Source organism: Simochromis diagramma, unplaced genomic scaffold, assembly GCF_900408965.1.
Source record: "Simochromis diagramma unplaced genomic scaffold, fSimDia1.1 OVJJ01000131.1, whole genome shotgun sequence".
Taxonomy (NCBI): Eukaryota; Metazoa; Chordata; class Actinopteri; order Cichliformes; family Cichlidae; genus Simochromis; species Simochromis diagramma.
This window is the reverse complement of record NW_024387200.1, coordinates 11,498,990-11,513,047: the sequence shown is the minus strand read 5'-3', so window position 1 is coordinate 11,513,047 and position 14,058 is coordinate 11,498,990. Positions and strand designations below refer to the sequence as shown.

The window sequence follows — 14,058 nt, the reverse complement described above, 5'->3', positions numbered from 1 at the left end:
TAATACAACGTATCGCTATTGGTGCAATACTAGGCGGAGTGTTTTTTCTGTTTCTAACGAATAAAAAAGACTTTTTTACGTCAGTAATCCGTCACCGAGGATCTGAGCAGGTGAGCTGAAAGCGCACACCTGTCACTTATTAGCAGCCTGCTGATTCAAGCCCCGGCCTTCTTTTAATAAACGCGACCTACTTTCCTTTGCTGGATTTCCAAAGAACATGTAAGGAAATAACTTATCACTACCGGTTCATACAAACTTATCTCACTCAAATTCAGCGGATTTATATGCTTCTAATATTTTCAGGAACTCCTTACAGTACTCGTTCGTCTTCTTCATCCTGGTGCCTCATGTCATATCGCTCGGTGAGTTTGGTTGCTGGGGTAAAATGGTGAAAATAAAACGTGACATCTGGAGGTATTCTCATCGACTTTCTTCCAGGACGCTGCAACGATATTTCCTTCTCGTTGTGTTGGATGAGCAAAGGGAATGATCTGGACAGGTAAACGTGATTCATAGATTTGCATAATCTCCCCCTGTGCTGTTCAGAGACCTCGGGACAAATGTAAAAGGGATGAAATAAGTATTTAGTTTCTTAAATAAGTTGGTAGTACACAGGTTTTAACATGAAAAATATGCGTCAGGTACCTTAATTAAAAGTACCTGTATTTACAGAACTGCATACATTATGATCAAATAATTCTTAATGTTTGTTTATTAAAGTTTAATGTAACAAATGTTTTTAAGGTCACTACAACCTCAAGAATTCATACACCAATGACAAAACTTCCCACTATTACATTAGAACTACTCAACTGAAGTAACTGAGTAAATATACTATGTTTAGTTTTGATCAAAGAGGTCTAATGAGCTTAGCCAAGATGACTTACTGTATTAGATGATAATGATGCTTGTTAAAACTTCAAATGTGACCAGATCATGTTATGCTGCCCATGTCTGAATAAGGGTGATGATAAACAGGCAGCTATTAATCAGTCATATGGAATGATCATGTAATATACGGGAGAAAATGAGGTGTACTGTTTCCCATTCTTGAAGGAAAAATGGAGACATATGGCTCAATGGCACATCATTGAAATCCATCAGAAAGGTGGGCAAAGTGACTTCTGTGACTCTGTCGCCGGGTGTTGAAAACCAGCTAACCCTCCAATATGGTGGCTCTGTCCAGGCATGGACTCTAACAGTTCCACAAAGCCCACGTAAGCAACATACCTTCTTAATCCCAATTTAATTTGACACCCCAACCTCTTGTTTAATGTTCCTTTAAATGTGTTTACCTCACCCCAAGGTATAAAGTTTACTAAAGTCAGAGGCCGAAAGCAGCCACTACAACATCCAACAAATGCCACTAAGGTACTTTTGACAGCAACTTTTACACAGATGAGTGGTTATGTTAGATTTCATGCACAGTCCACCTCACTGCATAGTTTGATTGCTGTTGGGATCTGATCGTTCCTCAGGATTTCCTCAAGTTGTTGAGTCCCACTGAAGTGTTTGCATGTGAAAATGGAACAGTATACTTCCAACAGGAGGAAAATTTCTTCCTTGCTTTGGGTGAGTGTCGTTCCTATAGTTGCACTTTAGACAGCAAAACTGGGAAGTCACCTGAACCAGCTATGAAATAGTCCTTAGCAACAGAATTGCATAAAACCATAGGGTGTTATTTATACATGGTTAGTTGTTTCCTAATGTTTATACCCTGTATTTATAATAAACTGGTAAAAGATGCCAATTTTGTCATTTAACTATTAGCAAGAAGGTAAGTGACCATTACTGATGTTGAATATTCAGGAAAGGTTCTAGTCTCTTCTGCCTTGCATTGATGTTTGCTGCTAACTTAATCCAACCAGTATCTAACTTTTAGAGTTGATATTTAAGTTGTTTGGAGACCACGTGACCTGTAGCTAGGCTACCCTAGCGTGGATATCATTGAAGTAAATGCTTTTCACCTCTACTCGAGCACTCAAAGCTCTTCATACAACATGTGTTTTTCACCTGTTCTATCTAACATTTGCACTCCAGCGAATGCATTGGAGGGTAACCTGGGCTTCAGTACCCAAGGATACTTAGCATACAGACTGGAGCAGCCAGTGATCAAACCACCAACCTTCCAAATGGTAGATGACCTGCTCTACCTCCTGAGCTGCAGCCACCCAGTTGTGCTGTAAAAATGTTTACCATTCAAACTATTATGATGATTAAGATGAACGTGTGCGTTACTGCTGCAGTTTTCTTTAAAACTATTTTTTTCTCCTCAGGTCACACAATGCGCCTCGCTTGCAAACTGGTGTCCCGCAGTCCCTCCATGTTGCTGGTTTCCTGGGAGAGGAATCAACCAGATGTCCTCTATAGTCACAATGTGACTTTGTACCATGTTGAACTAGGCTCCTATAACACGCATACTTTGGATGTTACCACTCACAACCACTACCGCTTCTCTGCTCTGGACCCCTGCACCCTCTACATGGCCTGTGTGGAGATTGCAGACACTCTCTCCTTAGCATGCCTCTCTACTATTACTGGTATGGGCTAATGAGTGATGTTTAGTTAATTAAAGTACATTTGCAAAGGTTAAAGGCCTTAAATTCACATAACAACCTCTAGATGGCGCCAACTATGATTTTTAACCTCAAAGCTTTTTGGGGTTTTTTTTGTTTTGTTTTAAGTGACACTGCTATCAGTTGTTTTCAACACATGCTAAAACTGCTGCTGTAGCTCTTGTTCTGTTTCTCGTCAGATCCAGATGTTCCAGAGAACTTTGAGGTTACATCATGGAACAGCAGCAGCATATCTTTATCCTGGGACTGCCCTGTGAACAGCAAGTACTCGGTCTTCCTTCTCACTGCCTTCCACCTCAACGGTACAAACCACATCACAGACGAGGTCTCGTTTTGGCACAAAGATAACTTTGAGGTCAGCTTGTCTGACCTGCAGCCCTGCAGCAGAGTGAAGTTTGGCCTACAGACTGTTTGCCAGGCAGGAATCGAGTCCCGCTACAGCAAGATGGTCCTGAATGACGGAAACTCTTGTATGTGACTCACATTTTTGACCGTACTGGCACTCACTTATCTCCCTATAGAATAGCATTTTTAAATGTAAAACTTCATGCAGAGAAGCTATTAGTTATCCTTCAGTGAAAGCCCCTCTGCTTCTCCCTCAGTCCATTCCAACATTGAGGACTTGCGTCAAACATTGTTTGGCCCCACCAACTACACCCTGAGCTGGGAGGTGAGGAACACCTCTTCCATCTCCATGTTCAGAGTGTTCCATGAAGGTGTGCTGCAGGGTACTACTCTCATGAACAGCTACACTGTGAGGGGGCTGCTGCCATGCCAACAGTACCAGGCCAGGGTGGAGGCACTTTGTGGAGATGGTGTGCTCATGAGTGCTAAGACGGTCACAGCACAAACAGGTAAAACATGACCTGTGTGCGTTGGCCAGCCAAGTTGTGTAACTGGTAGTGTTTGGCATTTAATAATGTAACTACTTCTAGTGTTAATGGGATTAATGAAATATTGAATTATAAGTATAATTATATTGTAAACTGGTAGTTGCCATACATTACTGAATTTAAAACAGCTGTCTCAGGATGGTTCAGTAAGTCAGCTAAAGACATGTTTGCTTTATTAGCTTCTCTCTATTTTCACTGTCAACTTATCTTACTGCTGCTATTTGTAACATGTTGGGCTTCATATGTATGATGTTATTTACTTGTCTTTGTGTCCTCTGTATTGCTTCTGCATGTGAATCCAGGACCTCACGGTGTGTCTGAGCTGACGTACCACTCTAATGACTCTGCTGCTGTGTGGACCCCTAGTAGCCCACAGCAGCAAGCTGTGGGCTTCGTATATGAGCTGTCCCTGAAGAACGGCACCACCATCGACAGCAGCCGTGTGTCAGTCACAAAGCTACGCCTCCTCGGGCTGGAAGAAGGGAAAACTTATGTTCTCAATGTGTGGGAAGAATGTGACAACCAGCTGGAGTCTGAACATTCGCATTTGTTTTTCATGGCAGCCAATTCATCTAAAGAGCTCCATGTGAGGGCTGGTGGACCTGCTCACGACATGGGTTGGTTTGACATACCTTTATTTCAATAGTCTTTGATGTAAACCTTTACCCACTGTTCCCATTTCCTGGTGTCTTTAGAACTAGAGTTGGATTATGACAACACGGGTCTCACAGTGGTTGTACCCTGGAAACTGCCTGAGGATCTAAACAACGGCACATCAGAAGCTAAAGATAAAATAGAGGAGATCTTCAACAACAGGGTGAGCAAAACATCAAAAATTTATATCAGCAGTTATGGACTAAAAAAATCTGTAATCGGCTCGTCTTAATTTTATACAATTCTGTATAAAAAGTGAAAACCCGGCTAAAAATATCTCCCACTCTTCTACATCTAATGTTAGCCAGGGTGCATAGTGAGAGGGAAAAACCTTAAGATGACAGATCTGAGCGTGCTGATTTACCTGCTGATAGTAGCTCTGTTTCCACACAGTGCAGTGATCTCAGAGTAGTGAAAAAAGGTCAGCAATACCTTGTTTAGCTCACTAGACTCCCATCGGTCTCATATTTGGAAGTAGGTGAAGTTGTGCCAGAAATTTTTGCTTTTATGTTTTAATATCAATTTTTAGCTTTCAGGTTTGAGACGTTCATATTTAAAAGCTGGCAGACTGCAAGGTGCCATACATGAGTAACCTCACTCTCTATGCTTGCTATTCCATTTAAACTTTAAAGCTTATAATCAAGGTTTTTAGTTTCTTATGAGGATTACTGAATTTAAGGTTGTTGTTTTTTTTTTTTATTTATGATGACTTGCCAAGTTGAAACTTTGTATTGTCCTCCAGCTGCAGGAGCTATTGAAAGATAAGCCAGTTCGGATAAAGTTGGACTCTTTTGAACCTGCAGATGAGCCAGGCAAAACTGAGATTTTCTTCACGGCTTTTGATGCCTCCCAAACTAAAGAAAATGTGCCCGTACCTATTGAAGATCTTCTGTATTACATTGGCTCTCTAAATGCCACCAACATCACTGTTAAAGGTGGAGTCATTTACTGGGATGGTAAGTGTTGGTAAAAAGCTGGCTCAGCCCTTGCCAGTTAAAACCTTCATCCTTTTAGTGGAATTTTATTTTCTTTGCTTGCCTGCTTGTTTGTTAGGTCCAGACCTGTGTGCTTCCAAACAGCCTTTATGTTCTCACAATTCTCTGTGCATCAACACTCTGGGCTCATATTCTTGTGTATGCCAGCATGGTTACTATGACGTCAGCTCTGTGACTGAGCGTGCTCCAGCTTCACATCCAGTCTGCCAAGGTACAGAGACCTCTCATCAATCTCTTAAACCTATGTATTTTATTTTAAAAGCTCATGCTTTAAAAAAAAAAATGCTTGTGTAGTAGTACAGCTGCTGATTTTTTTTTGTTTTGTTTTTTTGACCCTCGATTTCAAACAGAAAAAGGTCTCTTCAGCCGGTGTCTGGATAAATTGATGGCTGGTGTAATAGCAAAGCCTTACCTGCATTCTCGCATGGGAGGAGCAGTTGCAGTGAAGCTGAATGATGGTCGCTGCATTGTGAATGAGAGTGAGACACTGTACTACTTCCGTACCTCACGAAAAGTCTCTGAATGTGGAACCGAGAAGCAGGTGAGTAACTAAGCTCAGCAAGAAGCTCCGAAAGGTTTGTTTGCCAGACAATTTCTTACCAATATTAAAAAAGACACTCTGTTAGTTTTCACTCAGTATCCTAAGTTGTCAGCCTAGCAGACATCGGTGACCTCTGAATATTTGCCCTCGACAGGATTGATTGCACAGCATTATGTGATATGCATGTCATGCCACAGGTGAGGGATGGAAAGATTTTGTATTTTTGTGCAGTCCTAGTGATCTTTGTTTTGTAAGGCAAACGCATGTGGTGGGTGCCACTGCCTACTTCATGACTGGATATTTGCTGGATAATTAATGAATCATAGTCTGCATAAAGCATCCTGAGTCCTATAATCTTATTTAACAATAGTCTGAAAATTGTTGCTCACCAAGTGATATGATGTATACTCAAATTAGGGTTTGTTTTCCCAACTTGACTGTATCTGTTTAGCTGTGTGCAGTCAAATTAGCTGAGTTTTACAATAATGGAAAATCTACCTGCTGCACTTGTATGTGCAGTTTTCTTTCTTTCTTTTTCTTTTTTACTCCTTCCCCTCATACTTGTGGTTTGAGTTTTGTTTCTGTTTGTCGGTTTTGTCTAGGTTAACAAAACTCACATCAACTTCCAGAATACTCTGAGTGTCACTTTGACCAAAGGGCAGCTGATCAGCAGGCAGGACCTAAAAGTGGTGTGGAAGTGCATTTACCCACGACATTATGTCCGCAATGCTCAAGTCAGCGTGGATATGGAATGGTGAGATTCATCAAATCCCAGTGTTTGTAGGAATATTCATACAATTACCAGTTTGGGGTTTAAGTAAATGCAACCTCACAGAAACTACAAAACATATTAGACTACATTATATACAAAAATTAAGCCAAAATGCAGAAGCAATGTGTGAAAACACTGTTAATGTTTCCATAGGGATTAAAAATGTAAGACAACAGCAGCAAAGTTTGTTTCTCAAAGATCAATATAATCTTCTGATCTTTGATCAGTGGGAGCAATTTGAAGTCTTCAGTATCACAAATGGAAAGCATTCAAGATGTTTGCATATCTTCTCAGGAGTAGAATCTGTCCCAAGGTCACACTGCAGTGTTCAGAAACGGCAAAACACCCAAGAGCTGCATCTCAGACTCTACGGGCCTCAAAGTTCAGAACAGTACAGTTAGGGGGGAAAGGCTGAGCAGATATGACTTGTTCAGCCTTTTTTAAAATATGGAAGCATGGATTGTTTACAAAACTCGTAGAACCAACTGCAAGACTTTAGACAGATGAAACCAAAGTTGGATGTTTTGCCATAATGTACACCCTTTGGAAGGTTGGTGATTTTGTCTAGTTATGTAGCCACAGGACCCGAGCACCTTGCAGTCATTGAGTTGACCATACATTCCTTACCAAATTATTGTAAAGACAAATATGAAGCCAAAAGTTTTACCAAAAAATGTCTGTTATTCCAGTTAAAATCATGATGTGTCTGAATATTTGTTCCCCTGATGCATCCAAAATGTTTTGTTGGTCTTAGATGAGAAACTCATTGCAATGAAGGTGAGGGGGGTGGTAGTAATCTTTAATGTAGGATGAGGAATACTGGAATACGTTTAAATTAAGAGGCTAAACCTGTTGGGAATGCTGTGGTAGTGCTTTCACGGGCTGTGCATGAACAAATCCATGCAAACTTCAGTGAAGTGAGGCAGGTGTGCTTTCTTTTTATCATAATGTACTGTAAATCAGGGCAACATGAAAGAAAATGACTTCTTAATTGCCCCTTGGAGATAAATAAAGTCTCTCTGATCCTGATTCAGCTCTCTGACTCTCTGCTTGTAGGCTCACTTCCATGACCTTGGTGGAGTTTAACTCGTCAGGGCACCTGGGCCTGAAAATGACCTTGTACAGGGATGAGTCTTACACAAACAGTTACAGGGATGCCATAACCCTGGAACTCGAGGACACACTGTTCTTCCAGGTGGCTCTGGAGACAAACTGCTCTTTTGCTGTAGACCTGCTCCTGCAGGTGAAGTCGTGCTGGACGACTGAGAGCATCGACCCTCACGACCCTACCCAGGGCGTCCTTTTGCAAGATGGGTATTCATGAAATCTCTCTCTAGAGAACTGACGTTTTATGTTTGACAACTAGGATCCATTGCCGAGCATGCAGCTGGCAATGAATGGGCTAGACTTTGAACATACCAAATACCTATTCCTCCTTTTTTTTTTTTTTTTTTTTTTTTTTAAATATATTATTAGAATAAACCTTTTTTAAAACTGTATGGTTATAGATATCATACTGTGTGCGTGTGTATGTCTCAAGCTTTCTCAGTTGCTCTGTTAAGTCTGGTTCCTCTGTGCCCACAGACTTGATGACTTTCAGAAGATACATTTTGAAAGGTTGGGATTGCTAAATCTAACCACACGCTTATGTTTCTTCCTTGTTGCGTATGCCTTTCAGTTGTCCTGTTGACCCCACTTTCCACTGGCTGTCTGTGAACGGTCTGGCACATAGAAGCAGGTTTTCCATTCAGATGTTCAACATGCCTAAGAAGTTACCTCTTTACTTCCACTGCCTGGCCAGCATATGCGGACATGATGAAGACTGTCGACTGGTAAAATGGCCAATTGTTTCAAGCTTGAGATGCACTTGGTAAAATAATGTAGTTCATCCATTTGATGTAAGTGTCTGGCTACAGGTTACTCAGACAAAAGGGACGGACAGGTGGGAACATTGTCTTGTTTCTGCCCCCACTCTGATTGTGTCTTGGCATGCAACAACTACTGCACGTGTGTGTGTCACTGCATGTCAGTCGCAGTGCATTTTGTTTCCTGCTTGGCTGTCATTATACTGAAACGACATTCATATAGTCATGGCTGTAAGTTTTGACAGGTTGTTTTTCATGCACTTTGCCACTTCAGTTTTTATTTGGAGTAGGACTCTTATTTTAGTTTGGTTACTATGAATAGAGGAAAAAATATCTTTTTTTGTAAGTTTCCAAAACATTTATTGTGGAACATTTAGTTTGGATATTTTGACAAATAAGGCCACAGTGAGATTCAGCCAAATCCCATTTTGAGGTGGTCAGCTTTGCACTTGGATTTGATATCAGCTGTTGGAATCTTTAAAGTGCCGGTACACTCTGAAGACAAGAGCTCAAAGCTTTTTGGTTACAAAAACCTACAGGTACATGAAATTCCCTTAGGTGACCATTTAACATGCTGCTGTGGTTCAGTCAGATTTGTGTTAAATTTATTTACCTTATTCTATCCAGATTTCAGAAGTTTGTTTGTTTTGTGTTTCTGCATGAGTCTAAAGTTGACTCTCATTCTGTTGCAGAAATGCACTGGCAAGCAGCACACAAAGAGGTCCGTGAGTCAAATGGAGAGTGAGGGGAAACACGCTGCTGTCGTGTCTGCTGGACCTTTGATTGTCAACACAAGAGTGAAGTCAGCTACACCGTCTTACTGTAAGCTTGTCAAGGGATCATTCAGTTCATTCATTCAAATTTAAGACTGAACTCCTAAAAGAATCTGCATCTGCTTCCATAACAATTCTTAGATTACAATGCATCAATGCATTTCTGTTAGTTTTTTGTTTTAACTTCAATTCTACTTGGTTCATATAAAAAAGGCAGTCCTGATATAGACTGTCACTGATCTTCTAATATGTCTTGACTTGATGAAATGAACCTATATCCATCTCTTTCCAGGGGCAGAGTACATGACTGTAATAGCCATTGTGGCTGGATCAATAGGCTTTCTGGGAGTAATGGTGCTCTTAGTGAGTGCTACTAAAGCAATCATGACTTACTATGAACAGCTACGGCTCCAATAAAGTGTCTGAAACAGTATGTGTAACTTGTTGTTTTCTGCTGTAAACTCTCGGACTGTTTCTCAATTCTCAAGTAGTTTGTACTTGTTCTCGCTAGTAAGTTTGCACGCGAGTGTGGACTTCCCAGGAACGCAGCGCGATCATTTTACAATTGGAACGACAGTGTACTTGATGACGTCTCCGTTCCAGAATTTTTACTGCCTTCCCCTCTTACTTTAACTGTGAATAATATTTGCAATGGAAATTACACATGACATGTCGAATTCAGAGTCCACTTTAAGATTCTGGTTCTGACATTTAAGGCTCTTCAAGAACAAGCACCAGCGTACATCATTGAACTTTTACAGCCCTATGCCCCTAGTAGGTCTCTGAGGTCTTGTGGTCAGGGCCTACTTGTTATTCAGTATACGAGACTGAAAACTAGGGGTGATCGAGCTTTTGCTACTGTGGCCGCCAGACTGTGGAATTCTCTTCCTCAGAACTTAAGATCTGCTGATTCACTGATTACTTTTAAAAAAAACAGCTAAAAACACATCTTTTTAAAATTGCATTTTGTTAACTTTTGACTGTACTTTGTCTTTTTAATCTGTTCCTATACCTTGTAAAGCACTTTGTGATCTTTTATCTAGAAATGTGCTATATAAATAAAATTTTACTTTACTTACTTTACATGAGAAAATTATACATGATGTAGTAGTTTTGTTCTGATTGTTTTTCTTAAAAAACAATCTTAGAACTTTGACTAGAACTTTGGCAAAATTCACTTTTACATGTCATGTTTCATAATGTCTAACTAGAAAAATTTGTCAGATGAATGTTTTGGTGTATTTCAGCCCATAAAACATGTTTTTCACCAAAGATTTTAGCAATTCTAAAAATTCAAACTATTCAGCTATTAGCATTCACACTGCATTTTTGACAGGAAATGCATTTTATATACCAGTTTCAGTTACTGTTGTTCATATGTTATCAGAATGGGTTGAAATTGTATTAAATGAATACCATCAATGTGTTATCTTACTGGACTTGTGGAAGTATTTTGAGAACCATAAGAGACAAATGTTTGAAAGAAAAAAAAAATCTTGAATCTAGATGGAGACTCGTGTAGAAATGTGAATGAGTTTATAAAACTGGTCAAACTGTCATGGTGTGTTGTGACAGGCAGGTAGTAGGACCCAAACACAGGACTCTTAGGTGGAATGAAACTTAAATCAGCAGCTTTTATTGCTGGAAAAACATCTTCATTGGGGGTGAATATCACAAAAACCTCAAAACTCATATAGCAACTCAACTGAACTCCAGAAACTAAAAACTAGGAAAACAAATCAGGAACTATGAACAAGAATTAAGTAAAGAACACGAAGGGGGGGAAAAACACCCAGCCCACTGAAAACTTAAGAAACCCCAAAATCATGAACAACAATCATCAAGGAACATATTTACATATTTACAGTTACTGGAACACCAACACTGGGTCACAGTTTCAATGTCAGTCGGTGTCCTTTGGTCTGCAACAACAGCAGAACAGACTTCTCAGTCTTTTGAAGAAGCCCTTTTTCTTCTTCTTGATCTGAAGGTCTTTGCACTTCATACTGGATTCGGGTTCAGGAAAAGGTTCCTCACAGGGAACATCAGGAACTGGCCCAATTTCCGAACGAGATCCTTTGATCTTATGCTCTTCGCCTTTAACACTGGATTTGGACTCAGCATAGGGTTCCTCACGGGGAATGTCAGCCACTGCCACACTTTCCGAAAGACCTTCAATTGTAAGGTCTTCAGCCTTCAGACTAGATGAACTTTCAGAAAGAAGTTCCTCACAGGGAACGTCAGGCTCTTGCACACTTTCGGAAAGAGCTCCTTCGATCGTAAGGTCTTGAAAACTCAGACTGGATGCCCTTTCAGCAAGAAGTTCCTCACAGGGAACGTCAGGCTCTGGAACACTTTCTGACAGAGCTCCTTCGGCTGGTGGAACATTTGCCATTGAAAGACCATCAGAGGAGCGCTCTCCATTTGTGTTCTTCACATCAGGAAGACTTGAAGGGGGCTCAAAGATTTCACATATCTGGATCATTGCTACATCAGCAATGGTCTTCAGCAACACTGGTGCAAAGTTTGCAACTTTGATAGACAGAATTTCTTGAGGAAATTTCTGCCCGATCTCCGTCAGGATGCTGTCGACCATATCGTCTCGGATGGAGCGGGTCAAGATGGCCTGTGTTTCCATCGCCGTGAGACTCCTGGAGACACGATCTAAAGTGGCCTTGGTGACACTCGTGGAGAGGATGCTTAGACTCTGGGAGGCCATGTTTAGGAGGGGATGAGGAGGAAGCTCCCAGAAGCCCTGGAGAACACGGGGAACTACCTCGATCACTACCTCCTGCACGGTGAGCAGTTTGCTGTTATGCTGTTCCTGCTGCTTCTCTTTTAGGATTTCAATGTAATCCTTCACCACGCTCAGGAGTTTAGGTGCTCTGTAGAAAAACATGATAAGAGTTATCTGTTAAACATATTCAAAGCATCATTTAAATATTGAAACACTGTAGCTGGACTGTTAACCCTGTAACCACCTTTGTATCATACATGAGTTTCTGAGACCTCGATCTCATCAACATGATCAATACTTGCCATAATTTCAAAATATTATGGACAAAAAAAGTTTTTTTTGTCTAAAATTAACATTGTCGTTAACAAAAAGTTGCCAAAAACACCCAGTGTATCAAATACGATACAAAAAATATGATAAATACATAATAAAAGTAAATCATACACAACATGACATAGCAAAGAACTAATTTGTGGCTTTTGTTTAAAGGGTTAATAAACATCTCAGTTCCAAAGAATCTGAATTTTCTGGCTGTTTTTTGATGGGTTGGGTCTTACAGGGTTAATGACTGTATACATGTGACTCACTGAAATTTAGGAGGTACGGCCTCTGGGAACTGAAGAAGCATCCTGGCTTCAAATTCAACGTCCCTCATTTTATTGATGACGTTCACCGCCCACACCTGAAACAGAAAACACATTTACAGTGCGCTTATGTTTAAAGGTTATGTGAACATAATGAAAAAAAAAGTCTTGTGGGTTTTCTCGTCTTACCAGCCCTAGAAGAGGTTTGGCTTCCTCTTCTTCAAAATCCTCTAATTCAAACTCCCACAGCCTTCAAAAGAGAGCAAAGCAGAGGTTTTACACGTCATCACAAACAGACTTTCAGGTGTGACAGTAACTCACTGCTCTCTGAGTGTCTCCCTGCTCTTCTCCACCAAAAGATCTCTCAGATCTTCAGCAGTGAGGTTCGGTGGAATTAGATCTTCCTGCTGAAGTCTGAGAAACTCCGTCATAATCGCAATCTAAAAGTAAAGGAGACATTTAATCACCACCACTCTCAGAAATGACCTGATATTTTCTGTCAGCTTTGGTTTGCATGAATCTGGGTCTAACCTGAGTCCTGTAGCCCGGAAGATGCCAGCAGATCTTTACAGCAGTTTCATAAATCGGTGTGTTGAACGACACCTGTCAAAGAAATAGCAATTTAGTCATTGTTACTTAAAATGATTCTCAGTTTGTCAACTTTTAAAACTACAACAAATTCTTCAAATTATTGAAATGCAGTAAAAACAAAAACGGTCACATACCCGGATAGGTTTATAGATTCCTTGACTTGATTCCATTTAGACGTTTTCAAATCACAGTCGGGAAGAAAAACTTTAACTGCTCTCCAACGATGGCGTACGGGGGGATCTCGACCTGAAAATGCTCTCAGCTCGGTGGTCTCGCACAGATGAGCTCTTTTGACAGTCTGATGTTTATTTATGTTTATTTATCTGAAGCCTGACAGCAGCTGGTATATACACAGCTTTGGATAAACTGGCCCTTTAAACAGCCCAGAGGAAGAAGAGACCTCTGCGTTATCAGTAGAGCCTAAAGCCAGAAGCACAATAATAATAATACTGTTAATATTATTTTTTATAGCAATAATACCCCAAATAATTAAGTCATTAACTACTAGGATGCCTACTGACATGTTTTCTTAGTTACTCATATTTAGAGAGGCCACATTCATCATGCTTCACAGGAGGTCAGGAGTGACCGATGAAAGTGATGCTACATTAGAGTCTGTCCCTGGACTGGTTGTTTGCTGCTCTATGAGTTCAGCAGGAGGAGGTGAACCCACAGCTGGGAGCGGTTCTCTAGTGGGTTCAGTATCATACTTGTGTTCATCCTGGTCTGAACCTGGTCAGAAGAACTCACTTCACTTTTGAAAATTCAATACTAGTCCCACATTTATAAAAGGTAACCCCAAACAGTCTACAACGGTTGTTTTCTCTCCACCAAAGCAAATTTGTTTGAAGAGCTTTTTGTAACTTCACTTCTCCAAAAAGCAAATAAAGAGAATAAACAAAAAATTACTGAACGATCGTCAGAATTACCAGAGCTAACGTAGATCGGTTTATGCACTTGAGTCAGGAGGGATAAGAAAAGTGCCTGAATTGACTGCAATCTGCAATCTACTGACATCTAATGGTGACATTTAAACACGTGGTAACTTTAATGATACTTGAAAATAAGCCAGGATCT

General features: G+C 40.5%; 2 protein-coding genes across 3 annotated transcripts; one reads left to right on the top strand and one right to left on the bottom strand.

Annotated features, from left to right (window-relative positions):
* The first annotated feature begins 50 nt into the window (after window positions 1-50).
* LOC120745566 lies at window positions 51-9,740 on the top strand. 2 transcript variants are annotated; one of them, XM_040050554.1, is made up of 19 exons: window positions 57-219; window positions 304-362; window positions 439-499; window positions 1,057-1,217; window positions 1,307-1,371; window positions 1,479-1,572; window positions 2,277-2,540; window positions 2,756-3,046; window positions 3,179-3,430; window positions 3,772-4,086; window positions 4,165-4,286; window positions 4,866-5,079; window positions 5,177-5,329; window positions 5,469-5,659; window positions 6,262-6,413; window positions 7,488-7,745; window positions 8,110-8,263; window positions 8,989-9,118; window positions 9,362-9,740. In XM_040050554.1, coding segments are annotated over exons 1-19 (3,063 nt in total). In that variant the 5' UTR covers window positions 57-217; the 3' UTR covers window positions 9,487-9,740. The 2 variants fall into 2 exon arrangements, with proteins under 2 accessions (XP_039906489.1, XP_039906488.1); XM_040050555.1 differs by lacking the exons at window positions 8,989-9,118; window positions 9,362-9,740 and having other exon boundaries at window positions 51-219; window positions 7,488-7,741; window positions 8,101-8,257.
* A 1,106-nt stretch (window positions 9,741-10,846) lies between these two features.
* Window positions 10,847-13,879, bottom strand: LOC120745584. Its single transcript, XM_040050580.1, has 4 exons — window positions 12,922-13,879; window positions 12,712-12,830; window positions 12,394-12,640; window positions 10,847-11,954 (listed from the first exon to the last, which is right to left on the bottom strand). Exons 3-4 carry the CDS (start codon window positions 12,504-12,506, stop codon window positions 10,973-10,975), a joined length of 1,095 nt encoding a protein of 364 aa, XP_039906514.1. The 5' UTR covers window positions 12,507-12,640; window positions 12,712-12,830; window positions 12,922-13,879; the 3' UTR covers window positions 10,847-10,972.
* Between the last annotated feature and the right edge of the window lie 179 nt (window positions 13,880-14,058).

Coding starts and splice junctions, on each gene's coding strand:
- LOC120745566 (XM_040050554.1), top strand. Junction 500..1,056: donor AAAGGGAATGATCTGGACAG/GTAAACGTGATT, acceptor CCATTCTTGAAG/GAAAAATGGAGACATATGGC. Junction 5,330..5,468: donor TTCACATCCAGTCTGCCAAG/GTACAGAGACCT, acceptor GATTTCAAACAG/AAAAAGGTCTCTTCAGCCGG.
- LOC120745584 (XM_040050580.1), bottom strand. CDS start 12,506: ATGTGTTTTCTGTTTCAGGTGTGGGCGGTGAACGTCATCAATAAAATG. Junction 11,955..12,393: donor GCCGTACCTCCTAAATTTCA/GTGAGTCACATG, acceptor GTTTTTCTACAG/AGCACCTAAACTCCTGAGCG.